The sequence below is a fragment of the Grammomys surdaster genome, unplaced genomic scaffold (assembly GCF_004785775.1).
Source record: "Grammomys surdaster isolate TR1022 unplaced genomic scaffold, NIH_TR_1.0 198, whole genome shotgun sequence".
In the NCBI taxonomy this organism is placed as follows: domain Eukaryota; kingdom Metazoa; phylum Chordata; class Mammalia; order Rodentia; family Muridae; genus Grammomys; species Grammomys surdaster.
Window position 1 is genome coordinate 3818365 of NW_021604643.1, and position 26504 is coordinate 3844868.

At 35.2% G+C, this 26504-nt stretch overlaps 1 protein-coding gene across 1 annotated transcript in view; it reads left to right on the forward strand.

The window, feature by feature from the left end:
* The window catches only part of Vps13a (vacuolar protein sorting 13 homolog A), a 195495-nt gene that overhangs the window by 83469 nt on the left and 85522 nt on the right, over nucleotides 1–26504 (forward strand). Inside the window, exons 29-35 of the mRNA XM_028770191.1 lie at nucleotides 2353–2506; nucleotides 3248–3364; nucleotides 3446–3549; nucleotides 13892–14059; nucleotides 16037–16341; nucleotides 22450–22597; nucleotides 26250–26403. Of these exons, the coding sequence (XP_028626024.1) occupies nucleotides 2353–2506; nucleotides 3248–3364; nucleotides 3446–3549; nucleotides 13892–14059; nucleotides 16037–16341; nucleotides 22450–22597; nucleotides 26250–26403 (1150 nt within the window). The remainder of the gene's footprint in view (nucleotides 1–2352; nucleotides 2507–3247; nucleotides 3365–3445; nucleotides 3550–13891; nucleotides 14060–16036; nucleotides 16342–22449; nucleotides 22598–26249; nucleotides 26404–26504) is intronic.

Sequence of the window (26504 nt, forward strand, 5' to 3'; positions counted from 1 at the left end):
TCTAGTTAGTCCGGCTAAGGATTTATCTATCTTGTTGATTAACTAAAAGAACCAGTTTTTTATTTTGTTGATTCTTTTCATAGTTCTTTTTGTTTCTACTTGGTTGATTTCAGCCCTGAGTTTGATTATTTCCTGCCTTCTACTCCTCTTTGGTGTATTTGCTTCTTTTTGTTCAAAGCTTTCAGATGTGTTGTCATTTTACTAGTAAAAGCAGTTTTTGTCCAGAATCTTCTGCCTTTATAGTCTCTGGTGAAGTCTGGTATGATTCTGATAGGTCTGCCTTTGTAAGTAACTTGACCTTTTTTCCTTAATACTTTTGTAGGCACTTAGAAATTTTGGTAGGCACTTAGAAGTATGAGACTTCCTCTTAGTACTTCTTTCATTGTGTCCCACAAGTTTTCGTATGGTGTGCCTTCATTTTCATTAAATTCTAAAAAGCCTTTAATTTCTTTCTTTCTTTCATGACCAAGTTATCATTGAGTAGAGTGATTTGTAGTTTCCATGTGTATGTGGGCTTTCCATTGTTCTTGTCATTATTGAAGACCAGCCTTAGTCCGTGGTGATCTGATAGAATGCATGGGATTATTTCACTTTTCTTGTACGTGTCGATAGGCCTGTTTTGTGACCAATTATATGGTCAGTTTTGGGGAAGGTACCATGAGGCGCTGAGAAGAAGGTATATTCTTTTGTTTTAGGATGAAATGTTCTGTAGGTATCTGTTAAATCCATTTGGTTCATAACTTCTGTTAGTTTCACTGTGTCTCTGTAATTTCTATTTCATGATCTGTCCATTTGTGTGAATAGAGTGTTGAAATTTCTCCATCGATAGTAATTGAGAGTTTTGCTGGGTATAGTAGTCTGGCCTGGCATTTGTGTTCTCTTAAGGGCTGTATGACATCTATCCAGGATTTTCTGGCTTTACAGTCTCTGGTGAGAAGTCTGGTGTGATTCTGATAGGTCTGCCTTTGTAAGTTACTTGACCCTTTTTCCCTTACTGCTTTTAATATTGTTTCTTTATTTTGTGCATTTGGTGTTTTAATTATGTGACAGGAGGAATTTCTTTTCTAATCTAGTCTTTTTGGAGTTCTGTAGGCTCCTTGTATGTTCATTGGCATCTGTTTCTTTAGGTTAGAGAAGTTTTCTTCTATAATATTTTGAAAATATTTACTGGCCCTTTAATTTGGGAATCTTCACACTCTTCTATACCTATTATCCTTAGGTTTAGTCTTCTTATTATGCCCTGGATTTCCTGCATGGTTTTGGTTAGGAACATTTTGCCTTTTGCATTTTCTTTTGACAGTCGTGTCAATATTTCCTATGGTATCTTCTGCACCTGAGATTCTCTTTTCTATCTCTTATATTCTAATGGTGATCTATGACTCCTGATCTCTTTCCTAGGTTTTCTATCTCCTGGGTAGTCTCTCTTTGTGATTTCTTTATTGTTTCTACTTCCATTTTTAGATCCTGGATGGTTTTGTTCAATTCCTTCACCTGTTTGGTTGTGTTTTCTTGTAATTCTTTAAGAGATTTTTGTATTCCCTCTTTAAGGGCCTCTACTTGTTTACCTGAGTTCTCCTGTATTTCTTTAATGGAGTTGTATCCTTCTTAAAGTCCTCTATTGTCTTTATTCATTAAAGAAGTGACTTTAAATCTGAATCTTGCTTTTCCAGTGTTATGGGGTATTCAGGACTTGCTATATTGGGAGAACTAGGTTCTGATGATGCCAAGTCACCTTGGTTTCTGTTGCTTATGTTCTTGTGCTTGCCTTTTGCCATCTGGTTATCTCTATTACTACCTGAACTTACTGTCTCTGACTGGTGCCTGTCTTTACTGTTAATCTTGATCATGCCAGAACTCCTCAGAGTCCAGCTGTGTCTGTGATCATGTGATCCTGAGATCCTGTGTGTAAGAGTTCCTGGGAGTCAGGTTGCTTCTGGGATCTTGAAATCCTGGTGTGACCAATCTCCTGAGATTGTTCTATGATCCTATGTTCCTGTGTGTGTTAGAGCTCCTGGGAGTCCAGCCTCCTCTGGGTTTTGTGGGATTGGATACAGAGCTAGCAATCTGCTCAGGGCACTGCCACAGACTGGAAGGAACTGGTGCCATTGGCAGTTAGTGAGTTTCTAGGTCCCCAGTGGTCCCAATTATTCCCTGTTTGCCGTTGGGTGGGGGGAGGTTGCAGCCTCCTCACCTACGATTTTGGCTGTGTTAGAGCTTCTGGGTGCCCACCCTCCTCTTTAATTTGTAGGGTTGGGTAGCAAGCTGATTATTTTAAATCATGTGTTTTATACCACAAAACATGGTATTTTAAAAATTAGTTGACCTAGTACTAATATCAGTTTTGTTCCATAGGTGAATTTTTCCTCTTTGGATATTCATTTACACACTGAAGCACTTCTGAATACAATGAATTATCTTAATAATATTCTTCCGAAATTAGAGGAAAAATCTGCCTCAGTGTCTGCTGCAGAGCCTGAAGACAAAGGAGATATCGTTAAAAAACTTGGTATATTTCTTTTAAATTTAAGGGTTTTTTTTTTTGTTTTTGTCCTCAATTGAAACAATAATTTTAGGCTCTAGTGTTGCTTTTAATTGGACTAATAATCTAAACCGATTCATTATATACCAAGTTAATTTTAGAAAAGTGCAATAAAGGAAACTGATTACTGCTAAAGAAAAGATGTTTATTTTGTAATAGATTTAAGTTGAAAATTAGATGAGAAATATTTGATTTAATTTAAATTTCTATATGATATTTTAGATTTGAAAAATGTAACTGGCTGCATTTGAGTATTATCATGGTCTCTTTTTAATCAGAGTGAAGATTAAGATTCAAGATGTTGTAAAAATCCAAATGTTCTTGAGTAGAATGGTGATGCTCCACAAGCCTTTGATTTTGGAGCATTTGAAACCTTGCATTAGAGATGCTCTATCTGCTATCATTTAGAATGATGAGCACCTCTGCTTTCCATTACGATGGTGTCTCAAAGATTCAGTTCTTGGTATGGTTTTTTATTTTCAAAGAATTAGTCACCTCTAAGACCACTCTTTGGCCTGCTTGTTTTTATATTCATTAGATAACTGTTTTTTATAGAGTTCTCAATTCAGTAGGGAATCATTTATTTTTGCTTATTTATTTTTGAACTGTAGATCTGATTACTTGTGATATTTTACCTTCTTTCTAAGTGTAGTGTGGTAATTACTAAACATTTCCTTGTGTTGTTACAACGTGATTTTTGTTTTGTAGCTTTAAAGCTACCCACGAATGAAGATATTATTACCTTGCAGCTTTTGGCAGAATTATCTTGTTTACGGATTTTTATTCAGGATCAGAAAGAAAACATTTCTGAAATTAAGATTGAAGGTAATAACATCTCATAAAAATATATTTAATGTTAACAAATTGAAGAAGACAGAACAATTATTCATTGTTTTATTCCCTTAGGGCTTGATTCTGAGATGATTATGAAGCCTTTAGTCACTGAAATAAATGCAAAGCTAAGAAATATAATTGTGTTAGATTCTGATAAAATGGCTGTCTATAAAAAGGTAAGAGTTTAATTTTATTAAATACTAATACATCATTAAATATGTAATGTTCATATCAATTAAATAGTAATTGTCATATATTACCAATGTGTCTTATGCATAATGGGGTTTAGTTTCAGGCACAATTGATTTATTAGCTTTTATACTTAATATTTGTGTGATTTTTTTGTTATATAATTTAGTTTTATTTATAAAATTAAAATTATAATTTTTCCCAAGTAAATAATGTTTTTGGAAGAGCCTTTGGGATGGTTGGGAGAGGAGTGTTGCTAATAATTTTTCTCACTTCAAAATAAATGTTTTGTTCTTTAAATATCCTAAACCGTCTATTTCATATAATATTAGAAGATGTGAACTATTTCAAGTGTATTTTCAAGGATGCTCACCAGTGTATATAGCTATTAAAATAAGGGAACTCTTTGAAACCAGTATCGATGGCTAGTTATTTTGTTCGTATTTTTTGAAAAATAAGGAATTTAAGCAGAATGATGTGTTGTAGGAAGTGATGACAAGTACTGAACTGTGAGATCAGAAAATCCTGAATCAGTGCTCTTTTGAGTCAGGACGTGAGCACTTAGAATTTAACAAGAGAAAAAATTTTGTTCCTATCTGGACCTAGTCTGTTATCAATATTATCTATTTATTTATTTATTTTTTATTTTTATTTTTTGTTTTGGTTTTTTGAGACGGGTTTCTCTGTGTAGCCTGGGCGGTCCTGGAACTAACTCTGTAGACCAGGCTGGCCTCAAACTCAGAAATCTGCCTGCCTCTGCCTCCCAAGTGCTGGGATTAAAGGCGTGTGCAACCACTGCCCGGCTAAAAGTTATTTTACTTTTTTTCTCGATTTTTTTTTTTTTCGAGACAGGGTTTCTCTTACTGCCCTGGCTGTCCTGGAACTCACTCTGTAGACCAGGCTAGCCTCGAACTCAGAAATCCGCCTGCTTCTGCCTTCCAAGTGCTGGGATTAAAGGCGTGAGCCACCACTGCCCGGCCTGTTATCAATATTATTATTCATTTCTTTTTTCTTTATTTATTGATATTTCAGATCTTATCTCCCTTCCCAGTTTCCTCTTCATAAGCCCCCTCTCCTCCGAACCCCCATTGCCCCTATGAGTGTGCTCTCTATCCCACCAACCCACTCCCACCTCACCACCCTAGCATTCGCCATCCTGGGTCATCGAGCCTCTACAGGACCAAGGGGCTCCCCTTCCTGTGATGCCTGACAAGGCCATCCTCTGCTACATATACAGCTGGAGCCATGGGTCCCCCCATGTGTACTCTTTGGTTGGTTGTTTATTCCCTGGAAGCTTTGGGAGGGTCTGGTTGGTTGATATTCTTGTTTTTCCTATGGGGTTGCAAACTCTTTCAGTCCTTCCCCTAACTCTTCCATTGGAGTTCCCTTGCTCAGTCCAATGTTTGGCTGTGTACATCCGCATCTGTATTGGTCAGGCTCTGGCAGAGTCTCTCAGGGCACAGCTATACCATGCTCCTGTCAGCAAGCACTTTTTGTAAACAGCAATAGTGTCTTGAGTTTGGTGTCTGCAGATGGGATGGATCCCTAGGTGGGGCAGTCTCTGGATGGCCTTTCCTTCAATCTCTGGTGCATTTTTTGTCCCTGCATTTCCTTTGACAGGAGGAATTCTGGATTAATATTTTTGAGGTGGGTGGGTGTCCCCATCCCTCAACCGGGGGCCATGCCTATCCCCTGGATGTGGTCTCTACAGGTTTATCGCCTCTTTGTTGGGTATTTCTGCTAATGTTATCCCTGTTAGGTCCTGGGAACCTCTTGGGTCCCTGGCATCTGGGACTTTCTAGTAGCTACCCCCAGTTCCCTCTCCCCCACTGCTACTCTCCTGTTTCAAATTCCACACTCTGTACTTCTCCTCCATCTCTTTCTTTTTCTGAACCGGACCCTCTTTACTGTTTCCCTCCTCTCTCTCTCTCTACTTTCTTCCCACTTCTGAGTAGGACTGTAGCATGTACACTTTGGTTTGGTCTTCTTTCTTCTGGAGTTTTATATGGATTGTGATTAGTATCATGGGTATTCTAAGGTTCTTTTTGACTAATATCCACTTATCAGTGAGTACATGCCATGTGTTGTTTTTTTGTTTGTTTGCTAGTTTGTTTGTTTGTTTGTTTTTTGTGATTGGGTTACCTCACTCAGGATGATATTTTCAAGTTCCATCCATTTGCCTGTGAATTTTATGAAGTCATTGTTTTTAATAGCTGAGTAGTACTCCATTGTGTAAATGTACCATATTTTCTGTATACATTCCTCTGTTGAGGGACATATGGGTTGTTTCCACCTTCTGCCTATTATAAATTAGTCCGTTATGAGTATAGAGGAGCGTATGTACTTGTTATATATTGGAGCATCTTGTGGGTATATGCCCAGGAATCTTATAGCTGGATCCTCAGGTAGAACTATTTCCAATTTTCTGAGGAACTGTCAGATTGATTTCCAGACTGGTTGTAACAGCTTTAAATCCCACCAGCAATGGAGGAGTGTTCCTCTTTCTCAACATCCTTGCCAGCATCTGCTGTCACCTGAGTTTTTAATCTTAGCCATTCTGACTGGCATAAGGTGGGATCTCAGTGTCATTTTGATTTACATTTCCCTGATGACCAAGGATGCTGAACATTTCTTTAAGTGCTTCTCAGACATTCTAGATTCCTCAATTGAGAATTCTCTGTTTAGTTCTCTACTCCGTTTTTAATATGGTTATTTGGTTCTCTGGAATCTAATTTCTTAAGTTCTTTGTATATTTTGGATGTTAGCCCTCTATTGGATGTAGGGTTGGTAAAGATCTTTTCCCAATCTGTTGGTTGCTATTTTGTCCTATTGACAGTGTCCTTACTTACAGAATCTTTGCAATTTTATGAGGTCCCACTTGTCAAATCTTGATCTTTGAGCATAAGCCATTGGTGTTCTGTTCAGGAAAATGTCCCCAATGGCAATGTGTTCAAGGTTCTTGCCCACTTTCTCTTGTATTAGATTCATCGTATCTGGTTTTATATGGAGGTCCTTGCTCCACTTGGATTTGAGCTTTGTACAAGGAGGTAAGAATAGGTCAATTTGCATGCTTCTACATGCAGACCATCAGTTGAACTAGAACAAATTGTTGAAAATGCTGTCTTTTTTTCCACTGGATGCTTTTGGCTCCTTTGTCAAAGATCAAGTGACCAAAAGTGTGTGCATTCATTTCTGGGTCTTCAATTCTATTCCAGTGATCTACCTGCCTGTCTCTGTATCAATACCATGTGATTTTTATCACTACTGCTCTGTAGTACAGCTTGAGTCAGGGATGGTGATTTTCCCAGAAGTTCTTTTATTGTTGAGAATAGTTTTTGCTATCCTGGGATTTTTTGTTATTCCAAATGAATTTGCAAATTGCTCTATCTCTGTGAAGAATTGAGTTAGAATTTTGATGGTGATTGCATTGAATCTGTAGGTTTCTTTTGGTAAAATAGCCATTTTTACTATTTTAATCCTACCAATCCATGAGCATTGGAGATCTTTCCATCTTCTGAGGTCTTCTTGGATTTCTTTCTTCAGAGACTTGAAGTTCTTGTCATACAGATCTTTCACTTGCTTGGTTAGTGTCATGCCAAGATATTTTAAATTATTTGTGACTATTGTGAAGAGTATCATTTCCCTAATTTCTTCTCAGCCTTGTTTATCCTTTGAGTAGAGGAAGGCTACTGATTTGTTTGAGTGAATTTTATATCCAGCCACTTTTCTGAAGTTGTTTATCAGGTTTAGGAGTTCTCTGGTGGACTTTTTGGGATATATATATATATATATAACCATATCATCCGCAAATAGTGATACCTTCACTTCCTCCACTCCAATTTGTACCCCTTTGATCTTCTTTTGTTGTCTTAATTGCTCTACCTAGAACTTCAGTTACTATATTTAATAGATGGGGGAGATTGGGCAGCCTTGTCTTGTCCCTGATTTTAGTGGGATTGCTTCAAGTTTCTTTCCATTTAGTTTGATGTTGGTTATTGGCTTGCTGTATATTGCTTTTATTATATTTAGATACGGACTTTAAATTCCTGATCTCCCCAGTACTTTTGTCATGGAGGTGTGTTGTATTTTGTCAAAGGCTTTTTTAGTGTCTAATGAGATGATCATGTGGTATTTTTTCTTTGAGTTTGTTTATGTAGTGTATTACGTTGATGGATTCCCATATATTGAACCATTGCTGCATCCCTGGGATGAAGCCTACTTGATCATGGTGAATGATCATTTTCATGTGTTCTTGGATTCAGTTTGGAAAAATTTTATTGAGTGTTCATGGGGGAAATTTGTGGGGAAAATTACTGGCCGCAGCTGTGGTGTCCCCGGGGGTTTCCATGCTGCGGCAGGTCCTACATGTAGGAAGGAGGTCTAAGGTTTCAGAGGCTGGGGGCTTTGTTGGTGGCAGGCCCCAAATACACGAGGAAGTCCTTGGTTCCAAAAAGTTTATTGTCATGGCAGATGGTGGATGGATTTGGATGTACCCCCTGTAAAACTCAGGGCAGTCCTGAGTTATATAGGGAAGGAGAAAGGGGGAGGATCTGGGGAGGGATGCTTAATTTGCTCCACCCTCTGGCCTTCATTAGTATGTAAATCCCTAAAGCCTGAGGCCTCTAGTCACACCCTCTACCTGTGCACTTTGGCAGGGGCTGTAATGGCCGGCCTATGTGACTGACTTTTAAGGAGACTAGGCTGCTTTTCAGGACCCTGGGTTCTTGGGGCACGCCGAACTCCTGCCGGTTCTCACACAGAGTCTCAGGGATCTAGGCAACTGTCCAGCCATGACCCAGAATACCCTTATGCAGTCCCACAGAAATTGGTCTGAAGTTCTCTTTCTTTGCTGGGTATTTGTATGGTTTATATCTAAGTGTAGCTGTGGCTTCATAGAATGTGTTGGGTAGTGTTGCTTCTGTTTCTATTTTATGAAAGAGTTTGAGAAGTATTGGTATTAGGTTTTCTTCAAAGGTCTGATAGAATTCTGCACTAAAACTATCTGGTCCATTGTTTGGAGACTTTTAATGGCTTCTATTTCCTTAAGGGTTATGGGAATGTTTAGATGTTTTATCTGATCCTGATTTAGCTTTGGTACCTGGTTTCTGTCTAGAAAACCATCTATTTCGTCTAGATTTTTCAGTTTTGTTGAGTATGATCTGATAATATTTTAATTTCTTCAGATTCTCTTGTTTCATCTCCATTTTCATTTTTGATTTTGCTAATTTGTATACTGTCTCTGTGCCCTCTAGTTAGTCTGGCTAAGGATTTATCTATCTTGTTGATTTTCTCAAAGAACCAGCTCCTGGATTTGTTGATTCTTTGTATAGTTCTCTTTGTTTCTACTTGGTGGGTGCCCTTGCATTTGGGGCATAGATGTATAGAATTGAGAGTTCCTCTTGGTGGATTTTTTCCTTTGCTGAGTATATAGTGTCCTTCCTTATATTATTCGATAACTTTTGGTTGAAAGTCTATTTTATTGGATATTAGAATGGCTACTCCAGCTTGTTTCTTGGGGCCATTTGCCTGGAAAATTGTTTTCCAGCCTTTTACTTTGAGGTAGTGTGTGTCTTTGTCACTGAAGTGTGTTTCCTATATGCAGCAAAATACTGGGTCTTATTTATGTGTCCAGCCTTTAGTCTATGTCTTTTTATTGGGAAATTGAGTCCATTGATGTTGAGAGGTATTGAGGACCAATGATTGTTGCTTCTTGTTATTTTTGTTGTTAGAGGTGAAATTATGTTTGTGTGGTTCTCTTCTTTTGGGGTTGCTGTGAGATAACTTTCTTGCTTTTTAGGGGGTATATTTCCCTCCTTGTGTTGGAGTTTTTCTTGTATTATCCTCTGTAGGGCAGGATTGGTGGAAAGATGCTATTTGGTTTTGTCATGGACTCTTGGTTTCTCCATCTATGGTAATTGATAGATTTACTGGGTATAGGAGCCTGAGCTGGCAACTTTGTTCTTTTCAGGTTTGTATAATATCTGACCAAAGATCATCTGACTTTTAGAGTCTCTGTTGAGAAGTCTGGTTTAATTCTGCTGGTCTCCCTTTATATGTTACTTGACTTTATTTTTCTTTACTGCTTTCAATATTCTTTCTTTGTTCTGTGCATTTCGTGTTTTGATTATTATTGTGAGGGAGGAATTTCTTTTCTGGTTTCATCTGTTTGGTGTTTTGTAAGCTTCTTTTTGTAAGCTTGTGTTTCTGGGCATCTCTTTAGGTTAGGGAAATTTTCTTCTTTAATTTTGTTGAAGATATTTGTTGGCCCTTTGGTTTGGGAATCTTTCTTCTATACCTATTATTCTTAGGTTCAGTCTTTTTTATTGTTTCCTGAATTTCTTGAATGTTTTGAGTTAGGAGCCTTGTGTTTTTTGTATTTTCTTTGATTGTTGTGCCAATGCCTTCTATGATAACTTCTAGCCTGAGATTCTCTCTTCTTTCTCTTGCATTCTGTTGGTGATACTTGTGTCTCTGACTCCTGATCTCTTTCTTAGGTTTTCTATCTCCAGGGTTGTCTCCCTTTTCAATTTCTTTATTGTTTCTGTTTTTAGATCCCGTATGGTTTTGTTTAATTCCTTCACCTGTTTGATTGTGTTTCCCTGTATTTCTTTAAGCGATTTGTGTGTTTCCTCTTTAAGGGCTTCTACCTATTTACTTATGTTCTCCTGTATTTCTTTAATGAAGTTATTTTTGTCCTTCTTAAAGTCCTCTATCATCATCATGAGATGTGATTTTAAATCAGAATCTTGCTTTTCTGGTGTATTGGGCTATCCAGGGCTTGCTGTAGTAGCAGAGCTGGGTTCTGATGATGCCAAGTAGCCTTGCTTTCTGTTCCTTATGTTCTTGCAGTTGCCTCTTGCCATCTGGTTATCTCTGGTGTTAGCTGGTCTTGCTTGTCCCTTCTGTGAGTCTGTGATCTTACGTGTGTCAGTACTCCTGGGAGACCACCTGTCTTAGCAGGATTTGACTGTGGAGAGCTGTGGCACAGGGTCAACTCTGGGCCCAGGTGGAAACCAGAAGTATCCTGTCCCAGGCTGCTCTGCGATTCCTGTGTTCTATTGACTCTGGGTGGGTCCCACTTGGGCTAGGTATTACAGCAGTAGTGGTGGTCTTACCAGTGATTTTAGGTATTTCAGCACCTCTGGGAGACTAGCTCTCTCTGTGCCTATTCATTTATTTTTTATGTGTGAGTGTTTTGCTTTCTTGTATGTATGTATGTATGTATGTATGTATGTATGTATGTATATGCATGTGTGTGTATATATACGTGTACATATATGTACACACACACACACATATATATATATATATTTTGCATGCACATATTAACAGTGTCTTATTATGCAGAGTGGAGTTTGTACTGCATACATATCTCATGCCCCCCGAAGCCAGAAGAGGGTAATGAATCCCTTGGAACTGGCATTACCGACATATGTAAGCCACCATGTAGGTGCTGGGAACTGAACTCAGGTTCTCTAGAAGAGCAATAAGTGCTCTTAACTGCAAGCACTCTCCAGTTATGTCATCATTACTGATATAATCACCATCTGGATTTTTATGTGAGACAAAAAAATTATACTTGTGTATATATATATACTACATATATATTAATACAGAGTAATTTAGCACAAGAGTCTCAAAACATGTATGACTCATAGAAGTAAGGAATAAGAAACCTTTCAAAGTCATTAACTCCTCATCACTTTAAGATTTATGGTAAATATGGGACAGTGAAAAATAGATCATACATTTTAATTTTTCTAGAAAGTGATGCTCACAGAAATTAAATTATTTACTAAAAGCCATACAGACAGTAACACAAGTGAGTTCTAGCCAAGAAATTAATTATGTTAATTTCTTTTGTAATTTTAAAATATGCACAAATTAAAATATGAGATAAAAGAGGCACATATTGGAAAGTCTCTTTCTCCTGTTTTCTTGCTTCAGTGTGTGTTTTCTTTTAATGTTCCTTGGATTCCAGTGTAGCTAGTATTTTAAATGAACTACTCCATTGAGTTACCAAAGAAGCAGAAATTCTTTTGCCTTGTATTAAATTTTGTGATCATTTTGTGTTAGCCATATACTATTGTCCTTTGTGGGTTTGGGTTTTATCGTTAAACTAAACTCATTACTGTTACAGATTTTAACTTTCAGATCAAGTCATTGTGTACTGGAACAACATTCTCCATTTATAAGTAAACTGTTGTATAGTGCTGTAGTTATTGGTAAAGAAAAAAAGACACTTCTTATATCACTACCTGATATTGTACTGAAATAAAACAGCTTGATGCTAGTCTATTATTTCTTTTTATATAAAGGACATCTTGGAAATTACGTGGTTTTTGTTTGTTTTTTTGTTAAAAATTTACCTATTTAATATATATGAGTACACTGTTGCTATCTTCAGACACACCAGAAGTGGGCACTGGATCCCATAACAGATGGTAGTGAATTGAACTCAAGACCTCTGGAAGAGCAGTCAGTGCTCTTAACTGATAAGGCATCTTTCCAACCCCCAGAAATTACGAGTTTTTAAAAATGTATTTTTAGTGCTTTTTAATTCTGGGTAACAAATGCAAATGTTTAGAGTTTTGTATGTGGTTCTCCATTTGCTATCAGATTAATTATGGCTTCATAAACTGAGTTGAAAAATTAGTTTTCTCTAGCCCACTAGAATGCTCCCGTGATAATCTCTTACTTAGTCCAAACAATTAAAAAGCACTTGCTTGCTGTAACTAAGAAAACGTCAGCCTCAATGTCTAAATACCCATACTGAACGCAACTTTGAAATACAATTTCACCTGTGTCTAATTTCTACCTGGCTCCTTGTACTTTGGCTAGGTCACATGGCATGCCTCTCCTTATACACTCCCCATACCTCACTAGAAGTCGTTATTTCCCTTTAGTCTTAGGAATTGATGCCTTTGTTTCCGTTGGGATCCTATCATGCTATTCACAACAGCTATCACTGTAGTGAAGCTCCTTGTTGACCTGAAGCCTAAGCTGTCCTGATTCTGGGTATAATCATGCTTGCTCATGACCATCAAACTCTGTCATCATCTGTTTGTGTGTCTTTTGTTGTACCATGTTCGTGTCTGGTGTCCATGGAGGCCAGAAGAGGTTGCTGGATCCTGTGGAACTGGAGATACAAGTAGTTCTGAGCTACCATGTGGGTGCAGGAAATTTCACCCCAGTCCTTTCAAAGAGTGATCAGTGCTGGTAACCCCTGAGCTATCTTGCCAGCCCAGTGTTTGGGGCCTTGAGTGTGTGGATGGATGTGTTTTTACTTCTCGAGGACCTGTTACATATGCATTCCCAATAGAGGCCAACACAGTCCCTGCCATGGAGGTACTATGTTTTAGTTCCCCAGGGACTTTGTGCCCCACAATGGTGTTCCCTCAACCTTCATGCTTTAGCTGAATTGTTCTTACTAAGATGGTATTCGCCATCGCTGCCTCTTGGAATCTTGTAGTCTTCTCTCCTGATTTTCTTAGATGATAGCATACTTTGTTGTCTTGTTACCTCATATTTCTAATAGCATTGAGAAAATTATAATAATTCTTTGGCTGTTTGTTATTTTTAGGGTGTGAAATGATCTTTAGTCTAGCTTTGTGCATCACATCCGAAGCCTGACTTCCTTTCTTCCTTTCGTCTTTCTACCTTCCAAAATTGCTAATACTTTGTTTTCTTGGGAATTGTTGTTCTGTGGTTGGTTTTCCTGGTGCTTTTCAACCCCTAGTTATTGCATTTAGAATTTAAGAGTCAAGAAAACTATAAACTTAATACTCTGTTCCAAATTTTAAAAAACATACTTTCTTGTCTTCTACATTTTTAACTGGTAATATGCAGCTGTAAATTTTAAGTGAACACAGGCAATTCTTTTTTAGTAATTAAAACAATTCTTAACCAATCAATGAAGAATGAAAAGTTTAAATCTCAATTATTCCAATGAAGAATATGAAAAAAAAAGATACAAAGTTTCAGACCTAGAGGAATGAGACACTGATTACAGGGAATCTTTACCTGTGCTGTGTATCAGCTTTGAAAGTTAACTAAAGATGTTTCTGTGATGACTGCAGTGCAAGGCAGAAAATCCAAGAGAGATATGGATCTCTTCTCCTCTGTTAAAAATACAAGACCACAAAAGAAAACACATTAGGCTACAAATTCTAATAAAGCATTTGGAATTGTCTCATTTGTACTTTCTCCAATTCCTGGAAGATTTTCCTAATAGTAGATTATTTTATTATTTTGCTTCTTTTCATTTTTGTCTTGGGGTACATTACTACAAATACGAATTGTGACATTTGGGGTTCTTCTCTCTTTAAGGCTCTGTATATCACTGAAAAAGAAGTTTTCAGCTTCAAAATGATTTCCTACATGGATGCAACTGCTGGCTATGCATACACAGATATGAGTGTGGTTGACTTTCGGGTTTATTTAACTGTTGGTTGCATTGAAGTAGTGTTCATCACAAAATTCCTATATTCTATACTGGTATGTATTTTAATAAATTATTTTTTCTAAGGAAATTGCTAAGTTTTGCACACATATTAAGACCCATCTTAAAATTTATGCATGCATTAAATTTTAGGTTATGTACATAAACACATGTATGTATGTAATATATGTTTACACACATAAATATATACATATACATAATGTAATTAAAGATATGTCCCTAGCTGGCCTGGAACTTAGAGAATAGACCAGGCTGACCTGGAACTTACAGAGACCCACCTGCCTTTGCCTCCCAAGTGCTGAGAATTAATGTATGGTTTCATCATGTCTGGTCTAATAATAATATATTTTACAAATTAAAACTTAAGTAACAAAGGATATTCCTTTGTCTTTGCTTTTTCCTTGTACAAAAATACTTCGTAGAAAAATTTTATATTATCTTCAGGTTAAAACATCACATTTGGTTAAAAGAAGTCCAAAATAGAATAGAGACCAAGCTAGGAAGATTTGTACAAATACATATATGTACATATTTAAATTAATTTGTTACATACCATACCAACCAAAATATTTAGAGCTTCTTTTATATAATATTTTGACAAATATTTTAATTGGTCAACATACTAATGTATAGTATACTATATAAAGATATACATATATATATACATATATAATATGATATACTTTATTGAACTTATTGTTTAAATCATAAATGTAAACATTTACATCTTGTGCCTTCCAGTTCAAAAACTGTATACCAAATATACAAAAAGTCACCATTAAGAAATTAAGAAAATTATACTTAGGATTGAAGATTATTCCATTTAATAGATACCATAGACTTTGAGAAATAAAATTGAATCTTGAAATGATTTTTCCATAGAACTTCTGAGTTCTTTAGTTCTGCTTTTCATAAGTTTCTTTTTTATTCCTATTGTACTCTTGCTGTGAACTATTTAATTTTTCTGGTATTATACCAATTTCTAGTTTCTTTTGTTATTGTTGGTGTGTGGGGGTGTGTATGTTTGTGCAAACTAGAACATATTAAAACATACGTATGTCTCTGTATGTCTTTCCCAGTTGCTCTCTCCCTTATGTATTAGAACAAAGTCTCATTCAGCTTGCTGAGTTAGCTAGCTCAGTCTGTGCATCCCTTCTACACACTTTCTGACTGCTGAGGTGAAAGGGTATCACACCTCCCTGACTTTCTTTGTGGGTGCTGAGGATTCAACCTCCATCCTCACAGTGTGAATAAGGGCTCCTTTCCCCCTCATCTTCAACAGGATTTGTTTTCAGTTGTTTTCTTGCTCTTAGCTTTTCCAACTGAGTAAAGATGATGTAATTGCCATTTTCTTAGTTCATAAGGGCATTGAATGTTGTAAGATATTTTTTAGCTAATTACTTGTTGTTTTGAGATCTTTTTGTTTACAGATATATGTTATGGATCTTTTGAGTTGTTGATTGTTGAGGTTTTTGTTTTGGTGCTTTTTTTTTCTAATTCTTTATTTACTCTGGATAGTAATCCTTTATTGGATGTATGTCTGCTAAAGATTCTCTCATATTCTGTGGACTTAATCTTCACTCAGTTGCTTGTCTCCTTTGGTGTACAATTTTTAGTTTTGTTAGTCCCAGTTGTCAGTTTTTGGCCTTCCTTCAGGAGCACCCTGGAGACTAAACTTGGGTGTTCAGCTGGTAGCAGACACTTACACAGTGAACCATTTAACCACTCCTGAGAGAGTTCTTAAATACTTCATAGATTTTTAAATCTAAACTGCAAACATAAATGAACTATAAGAAGTGATTAGGTCTTAGAGCACACCAGAAGGAAATAATACTATTGAACATTCAAATATCCCTTTGGCATTGTCCTTGTGACTAGATTTGTATTTGATAGCTATATTTACTGTCCTTTTTTTTTGCTTTATGGAGGTAGAATTATAGTTAATATAGTTTATAACTATTTAATGTTCTTTAAATGTGATATGATTAATATCATTCTTATCACCTTTATAGGCATTTATAAATAATTTTCAAGAAGTTAAAAATGCCTTGGCTGAAGCAACTGTTCAAGCAGCAGAGATGGCTGCTGATGGTGTAAAGGAACTGGCTCGAAAGAGTTCTAGGTTTGCACTGGATGTTAACATCAAGGCTCCAGTTGTGCTCATCCCACAGTCTCCAGTGTCTCGGAATGTTTTTGTTGCTGATTTTGGATTAATTACAATGAAAAATATGTTTGTTACCGTAACAGAGACCCAGAGTAATATCCCACCTGTAATTGATTTGATAACAATAAAGTTGAGTAAAATGAGACTATACAGGTAAGCTTTTCACAATGTATTTGTGTAAAAGAAAATGATCTTTTTCTTAATTCTCAGACTAAAGGACTTGATATCTTTAGAATTCTCTTTATAGTGTGATTTTATTTTACTGTAACCGTACTGTGTGATTTTTTTGAAGATGTCTTCTAGCTAGATCAATTATAGCCTTTCAAAAGACAACCTAGAAATACTTGAAAATTGCTTTTTAGATAATGAAGAAAATATTTATGATGTTTTCTTTTTTATTTCTTATTTCTGTTATATCCTTTTGCTGGTCAGAATCAACACATTAATTTTATGACATCAAGGGTTCTCCTTTTTTTATCTTATTTTTTCTTTCATTATATTATATTCACCACTTTTTCTTAGTTTCTTTAGTTGGAAGCTAAGATTATTTACCGTTTTTTTTTTTTTTCCGATGTAAGACAAGCTTCCATAAACTTAGTTCCTCCCCAGCTTCCTTGGTCCCTCAAATTCTCATGAAGTTCTGCTGGTTTTTTCCTGTCTTAATCTTCTTTTAACTATTTGCAATTCATTTGAAAGCAGTTGTAAACTGAGAAAAGTCACAGGGTTATACCCTACCCCCAACTCCAGTGATTTTTCTACCATTTTGGAAGAATGTGTTTAAAGAAGAAATGTGAATCTGATTCATCTCTTTAATCTGAGATAAGGGGAATGCTTATATCAGTTGAATATTTAAGCATTAGTTCACGTCTTAATGTATGAATGGGTAAGATCAAGTATAATAGCTATATATATTATGTTGTAATAAGTAGTATTAAATGCCTATACATACATACATACACACACACATACACACACACACACACATATGTGTGTGTGTGTGTGTGTGTATATATATATATATATATATATGTATACATACACATATACACTTCACTGGATTGTTAAGGTACATGTAGTGTGTTGAAAGGATCATGGAAAAGACAAAAGGAGACAAAAGTAAGGAATAGGGAAATAATTTGATAACTATGACAAACTTAAGAATTAGAGTTGATACACTCCTTTGTATATAAAGAATGTTATCAGTTACAGGAAATTTAAAAGTAGATTTAATAGTAACTTATTGTTAAGTGGATGTGGGGGTTAGAATAAAGGAGATGTGAAAATTCTCTTTAGGTATAATACTCAGAATTTCTATTTTTGAACGTGCATTTCTGTGAGAAAAGACAACAACAAACAAACAAAGACAGTACACTGGCAATACTGATTTTTGTAAGGGATAGAATAACTTAGAAATAAATAAATGGAGATCTCAAAATACCTAGACGATTGAATATATAATTCTTACATATGAATGGATAGTCCTTGAAGTTGTTGGAATAAGTAGTATTAAATAAAATGATTTTAGACTGAATCATGTAGGAAGAATGATGAGGAATGCAGAGCTGGCATCAGTGGGAGGGGAGGTCCTGAGTCCTGTGGAGGCTCAATGCCCAGCATAGGGGGGTCCTAGGGCAGGGAAGTGGGAGGCGGTGTGTAGGTGATTGAGGGGAGCACCCTCATAAAGGCAGGGGGATGGGATGGGAATTTGCAGAGGGGAAACTGGAAAGTGGGACAATTTGAAATATAAACAAATGAAATAACCAATAAAAAAAGAAAGAAAGAAATTTCATATAATTTAGATTATATATTATGTGAAGCTCTTTCTTTTTTTTGGCTTAAAACTATTTTGTTATATAATTTTTCTTTCAAATGAAAGATTTTTCATGCCCCATTAAATTAAAAACTTAAAAAATCACTTGGTCAGTCTTTGCTATTCACTTGTGAATGGGATATTTTCAGTATCTGTCATAGTTGTCGATGTGAAATATGTTGACTTTGTACTTGCCATGCCATATGCTCCCAAGAGGAGTAGATGGCAAGAAATAATCAAACTCAGGGCTGAAATCAACCAAGTAGAAACCAAGAGAACTATACAATCAACAAAACTAAGAGCTGGTTCTTTGAGAAAATCAACAAGATGGATAAACCCTTAGCCAGACTAACTAGAGGGCACAGTGACAGTGTCCAAATTAACAAAATCAGTAATTTAAATTTTTAACATATTAGCCTATGGTAGAAGAGAGAGGAAGGCATATGGGAGAATGCATTGAGGACTTGTTAAATATAAACTTATTGAATTTGAAATTGTTTTCTTTTAGTATTTAGTATTGGTAATTCACCAGCTTTGATTTGATGCAAAATTGAATTTTTGATAAGCAAATATTACTGAAATTATGGTCACTGGATTTTAACTATTGAATGTTATATTGATGGTTAATGAAATAGAAGCAATAAAAGACAAGGACTTAGCAATATTATGAAGGAAAATAGAAACATTTTTAAATAGAAGATTCAGATTGTCCTAAAAGATGAGTTCTACAAGTTTTTGATGGATTGTATCATAAGTAAAAGATAGTGAACTCAGGTGTTGTTATTCTTAAAGTTATAATAGAGTGGAGAACTATCCATGACTGATTACAGTACTCTATAAATATCACATTTCATTTGATATGTGAAATGGATGATGATTTAGTGAAGGATCTATACTAATTTGTTTTCCTTACTCTAAGAGTTTCGTAAATTACAGGAAATCTCTAAAGTGAGACATTTTTGTTCAGTGCTTAGTTGTTTGAGATAGCATGTGATATAGTAGGCCAGAACTCATGGTAATCTTCCTGCCGTAGCCTCTTAAGCACTAAGATTTTAAGAAGACACAATCACATCTAAGAAAACCCCACGTTAATAATAGCTCTTAGTATACAATAGTAATTCTAACTCTAAGCTAAAGCTATTTTATAAACCTGGAGAATCTAAAATATAAAAATTGTCTTGTTTGATTTAAAGAAATGATAGCTGTATATTAAATGATCTGCATTCAAAATAGATTGATGGCTTTTATATCAGTATTTGTAGGTACTTAAATTATAGTACTTTTTTGCTATATCTCCAAAATAATTAACTTTACTTACTATGAATATAAATGTTACTAGCTCTTTTAACTATCCAGAGTTAACAGTTAATTTATTTGTTCTGGTTTGCTTTATTTGCATATATATTTAACAGAATAATTACATTTTAAGTTTTGTGTTTTAAATTATTTTCTTAGTAATGTTTCAATACTTTTTCAGGTTCATATTTCAAATTTTTATTTTTATATAGAGATTTTATTTACTTAGTCACTTATAACTGATTGAAATTAGATATCTGAATATTTACCTTACTGGACTCATAATTATTTTAATGGTATAGGGGACAGGGATTCTGGGCTGTTGTACACATGAGCTAACAGTGGTTATAACTATTTTTCTAGAGTATTTCAGCATATAGTTTTTAAAAGTATTTTGTTTAGTGTTTTAGAAATGCATTTGTCTTTCTTAAGACATGTAAGTTGATTCAATTTCTTTTTGCTGTTATAAGTAACAATAATATCAGAAGTGATATCTTTGTCTATCCGTACTTACGTGGTATTTTGCACAGTACTAGAGGATAAATCATTTCTGTATAATCAATTCTTAGAAAACGAATCATTCAGCTACAGAACCGTTTTTTTCTCTAAAACTCATATTTGAAAATTCAATTTAGTTTTTGTTGTATTGAACATAAAAGCAAACAGCTTTGTATTTATGAGTGCCTATTTATTTTCTCAGATCTCATTGTAAATATGTATTGATTACATGTCATATGAGAGCCATATACCATGAGCTAAGTACTACTGAAATATCTTAAGAATAAGCTACACATGGACCTTTCTTTCATAAAAGTTTCTGAGGCTATAAAGAAAAATGCATAAGTGCACTAATGCACACAGTGCACACATAATCATGTATGCTTGCACACATATGTTAATAGATTTTTGAAAGTTAAATTATGCTATTAATATTTATCAAATATAATGAAAAAATTCCATGTATGTGTGTAGGTTTATAGGAGAAGTTACTGAGTAGTAACTAGTAAAAAAATTTCTTCCAAAGGAAGTAATCATTTACACAGCAATTATTTTTTTTCTACAGAGAAGAAATTTATCCAGAGATATTTATGGAGTTTTTACTTTCATGAAAAACAAAAATACATAACATTGTATAGCCATATGTAATGCATAAACATTAAAGTTTCATATCTGAATGTATATTTCCCTGTGAGGTTTTAGATGTCTTTACTCACTACCATTAAATGGAGATTTCAAATATTTATACCTACCAGATATTCTGAGAGATCCCTAATTATGCCCATGTTTCCAAGGGTGAGCTGGTAGCTAATATTGAAGTCATGTCTTAATTTAGTTTAAAGATTTGACAGTAATTAAAATAGAAGGGATATTATTGTTGAATAACCCTTATTGTCACTTTTTTTTTTTGCTTTTATACCATTTTAATTACATGCAAGTATTAAGGTCAGCTCTAGGTTGAGGAACTAGCAATACAATAGATTCAAATAACCAAGGAACAAACAAGACAATAAACACAAATAGACAAAGTACAAGCAAGGCAATAAATAAAGTTCCATGTTCACTCTCATGATCACTATTTCTAAGGACTTATCAGGAAGACCAAAATATCTGAGCCTACTTCCCTGTCCTAGCCCAATGTCATTTTCACGCCTGAAGCCTACTTCTTTGTCTTAGCCTAAGATTTATATTCCTGCCTGAAATTACTTCTTTGTTCTAGCCTAATTTCAGTTTCTTGCCTGAAGCCCATTTCCTTGTCCTTGACCAATGTCAGATTCTTGCCAAGGAACCCCAAATGCTCTCCTCATCTCTACCTTTTTTGTTTCATAAACAAGACTGAGCCTGTCTGAAGTCTTTCTGACAAGAATGCCTTGCTTACCCATCATGGGGTATGCATTATCAAAAGCAATGCACTTCTGTCTTAGGTTGGTAAGGCTCTATGCAGAATCTTACTCGTTCTTGGCTTGCCAGCCTGTTAAATTAATAACTCTCTCTGGGGGGGGGGTCTATTTTCAGTTTCAAGTCATGTACTGTGGCTGCCAACATGTTCATGTTGTTAAAGACAAGCTTTTACACAATGGGCAGGAAGACAAATATTCCCAGGACAACAAGGGCTAGCATGATCAAGATATATATGCCATTCTTTAAGCTTGACCAAAATGGAAATACTGACCTCAAGCCATTGATAATTTTATCAGCAGTATCTGCAGCATCAAAGCTCATCAGAACAGCATTCTTTAAATTCATAATCTCACTATGCAAAGTTAAAACATCTAGAGAGGTGTTAGACTTATGCCAGATTCCCTGGAAGTGTCTTTAAACTTTTTCCTAATTATAATGACTATCATTGTAAATTTTACAAGTAGCACAACTCCATTGGTATTTGGCATGGCACTCGAGATAGCTCCTTACTCTTAAACTCTAAACCTCTTTCCAATAATTTGAATAGGATCAAGAGCATCAGTCCAATGTTCCAAATGCCTGTCTAAATCGTCCTGTATACTCAACACATTAGTAACATTTTTTTGATAAATGATTAACAAAAGTAACTGTCTTAACTTCTTGAGTCAAAGCAATTGCAGAAGCAGTGCTGCTAGCAGTTAATGTAATTAAACCTTATTGTCACTTAAAGGTCCTAAGAAAGTTCCTATGGAATTACAATGTCCTTAATGGAATTCTGTGACCTACTCCTTTTTAGTTTTGCTCTAATACCATCTGGAATGATATATGGTGCGCCTTTGTATGAAGTTGTACGTCTACTGTTTTGATCCACAGATAAATTTCATGTTGTGCAATTTTGTTTCTTATAGAGTAGTATGGTGTTCTCCTACATGTGTATTAATATAAAATGCTTTTTAATTTTTTGATTTTGTTTACTGAATTTATAGAGATAATTCTACACAATTCAGTGGTTTTGACCTTTCTCTCTTTGTAAAATTCTATTTTTAAGTCTTACTTCTCTATGGTAAGTAACAGTTTGGAGAAAGTCATTTAGGTTTCTAGTGAGATGGGACATCTCATTTTGATATGCAATTATATTTTTCTCTATACAAAAGTTGCCATTGTGTCCTTTATAATAAATAAAAATACTCTAAAATTAATCATGCTCTATTTTCTTCTGCCTAAATATATATAAAATAATTTGTATTTTCCAATAGGTCTCAGTTTATGAATGATACATACCAGGAAGTGCTGGACTTGCTACTACCTTTGAACCTGGAAGTGATTGTTGAACGAAACTTATCCTGGGAATGGTACAAGGAAGTTCCTTGTTTTAATATAAAAGCTCAGCTGAAACCCATGGAGGTAATATTCTCACTCCTCTTGATTTCTATTAAGTTTCAATAGTATTTTCTTGGCAACATAATTTTCTTTGTAGATTTTAAGAATAATCTGGTTGGTTAGAATTAAAATAGTAGCTTATAAACTAGAATTCATTTAATGTTCTCTGTTCTTTCTCTAACAGATATTTGACTGTTCTAACCTTTATGCTAGAAATGAGGGCTACATTGACAGAAATACTATAATGTCTCTGTCTTCATGAGACTTATCACCCTGAACCAGGTTGTTGGTGAAGGTGATCTAAAACGTGTAATTTATAGCAAGGAAGTAAAGAAGAAGAAAGTAAACAAGGTCTGGGGAAACAACTCAGTGGGTGAAGCACTAGTGGTATTTTTGTGAGAACTGAAGTTCTATTTCCTCATGTAAAATGAAGTTGAGCAAGTACTGTGGCTACCTGTAATCTAAGCACTAAGTTTGTAGAGACTGGACTCTTGGAGGGCAAACTGGCTATCTGATTGGTTAGTTCTGGGTTCAAATGAGAGAGACCCTAACTTCAGTAAATAAAGAGGGGAGCAATTGAGATGACACCAACTTTGGGCCTCTGTATATACATGTGCACATATACTTACCACATGTATAAGTACTATACTCATATTCAAAACAATACACAATTAAAAGTTATATTTTGTAATAAGTTACATGAAGGAAATTCATTTGATAGATATGTTAGCCAAGATTTATGGAAAGATCTAGGCTTGCAAAATTGAGGAGTCATTAGTGATATTTGACACTATTGAAATATATAAAATAACTTAGCAAAGCACATATGGGTGTGTGTGTGTGTGTGTGTGTGTGTGTGTGTGTGTGTGTAAGAGAGAGAAAATTTGTGTGTGTGTGTGTGTTCTGGAATATAGAGGTAGATTCCTCATGTATCACTTAGTAATTGGTTGATATTGCTTCACTCTAATAGAATAACCATAAATTCATATTATCCCTGTTGAACAGATGGAATTCAAAATTTGCATGTTTTCCTGAAGTAATAGCAGCATATACTCTGAAATGTTTCTTTCAGAAACCTACTTAAGTTTTCTCTGCTCCCTCAACCTATAGCTTCACTCTCTGCTTATATAAAAGGTTTTATTTAGAAAATACATTTTAGAAATTTAGACTTTTAAGTCAGAATTATATTCAGATGTTAATACAGGCTAACTAAAAGTCTTTATGTTCTTAGTGTGTATAGGTTAAGTGATTGAAGAGGATAATTTTCTTTTTAAGGTAAATATTAAAAAGTCTCTATGTTGGGCAGACTACAGATAGAAGCTTGCAAGTAATGTCTGTCACTTATCATAATGAAATCCTTTGCTCCTAGATCAGGTATAAGCAGATTTTTGTGGGTAGTAGAATTACTTCCTTTAGATTCTCCCAGGAAAAATCCTTTGTAGGATATTGAGGTGATGCTGCAGCATGCCTGTAAATAACTGGCTGTCTTCTGGAAGGGACTTATGAGGAAGATGAGTCTTCCTTCTGTCCTAATTCATCAGATCGGTTACCCACTGTTGCAATACATTCAAGAACAGATATATTTAAATCTGGAATGTCAATGAGAGAATAGAATTGAATCGATTAATCTCATGCATGCCTACCAATTACTTCAGTTTGTGAGTTTTTAGCTTGTAGTATTTTTTTAGGGATATTCTTAGAGCTTACTCTTACACGTAAGTTCAGCAGTCCTAGAATCCTTACAACATCTCTATCTGGCTATAGAATGACAATAAAAATCAGTATCTGATGGACATTTAGTAGATTGTAATTAAGAGATGTTGTTTGTGATTATACTAGTGCAGTCTTTTCTCATAGTAATCACAAATTAAGTGTTCTAGTAGAAAAATGAGTACAAGTTTGCAGGCATAGGCAATATGATTAGTTACAAACAGACATTTTAAGTAGGCTATATCTTTCAGGTATAAAGGGGCAATGCAAATAACAGTTAAATTTTGTGAGATTAAAGTTACCTCATTTAAAAAGTAGAAACTAAACGTTGGACAGCTGTAGAAGTGAGCACAAAGTAGTTAAGAAAGTTTTCTTAATTAAATTCATAAAATTAAGATGAGTTCAGATTTCTAGAATTCGTGTAAAAAATGTTTGTATATTATCTCTTAAGAGGGTGGACAGATCCTGTTTGAGGAGTGATTCTCTCAAAACAAAACAAACAAGGAAGCAAAAAAGGTATATGCATACATATACACATTTATCCTCATCACAAACATACACACCAAAGAGTGAACCCTGCAGGTTCTTTTTACATTTTGTTTTCATATTAATTGCAGGTCTCAGAGAAACATAGACAACACAAAAGTATGTGAGTCATGAGTATTGTTTGGTGTAAGGTATTAGTGTATAGGCTGCGAAGTTCAAAATTGGCTGGGTAAGTCTGTAGGATATTTAAACAAGGAAAGGAGGTATTTCTACAGTCAAAGGTTATCTGTTAGCAGAATTCTTGTGTGGGGTAGGTCAGGCTTTTTTTCTAAGTAAATGCCTTCATGTGATAGTTTGCAAAAGAATGGCCCCCAAACACTCATATACTTGAATACTTAGTCACCAGGAAGTACAACTCTTTGATGGGATTAGAAGGATTAGGAGGTATCCCCTTGTTGGTGAAGTGTGTTCCTGAGGAAATGTGTTGGTGGAAGTGTGGGAATAGGCCTTGAAGTTTCAAAAGCCCTGCCAGATACAGTCTCTGTCTTGGGCTGCTGATCAGGATGTAGTTCTCAGCTAAGGCTCCAACACTATGATTGCCTCCATGCTCCCTGCCATGATGATAATGGGCTAAACTTGTGAAACTGTACATAAGACTCCAATTAAATTCTTTCTGTTGTAAAGAAAGAATTCTTTAAAAAAAATTCTTTTGCCTTGGTCATGGTTAACTTGTTGAATTAGTTCTTAATTATTTGTAAAGGTAAATGTCTTACTCATTTAGCTGCAGCTTCTTATAAAATCAAGACTGTGCTCTTTATATATAGGACTTTTATGAAAAACAAAATAATTCATATAAATCACATTATAAACTTTATTTTTCATTACACAAACATGTTTATTTTTTATTTTTATAATAATGTGTTTCCTAACCAAAATCTAAAGTTTTTAAATGGGTATATAAAGTTGAAAGCTCACTTTAAAACTTTAAAAAGGACTGAATTATATAGTACACCCATAAAAATAGTTGATTGGAATTGACAAAAAAATCTGTATTTTATAAACTACTAATTACCACTTTTTCTACAGAAGACTGGATTTTCAGTCAGGAAAAGTCTTTAGAGCCTTAAAAATGTGTTTATAGAAAACCAGTGTGCATTTCTCTTCTGTGACTTCAGGAAGTGGGACTGTTAAAAGAGCAAATCTTGGGGTCAGAAGAGATATCTCAGTGTTAAGAGAACTGGCTACTCTTCCAGAGGACCTAGAAATTCCCAACACCCACATGGCAGATTATAAATTACTGTAACTCTAGTTCTAGGAGACCTGATGCCCTCCTCTTCTGCCCTCTGCCAGAAGCAGACATGAATGTGTTGCACAGACAAAACATCCATACACATAAAATAACTTCTTTAGGGCAAATTTTCTTTCTTTTTTTTGTGTGTGTATATTTACTTTTTGCAAAGTCTTACTTTGTTTTTAACAGTTCATTCTTAGTCAAGAAGATTTAACAACCGTCTTTCAAACATTGCATGGCAATATATGGTATGGACAAGATTTATATGCTACTACGTCTTCTGTAAATAAAGACCCAGAGACTGTGACCAGTGGAGTCACCAGTACTTCCTACCATTCAGCAGGTATGTGCTTAGCCTGACTTTCTCTCAGGATTCCGTCCCTTTTCCCTTCCCTTTTCCCTTCCCTTTTCCCTTCCCTTTTCCCTTCCCTTTTCCCTTCCCTT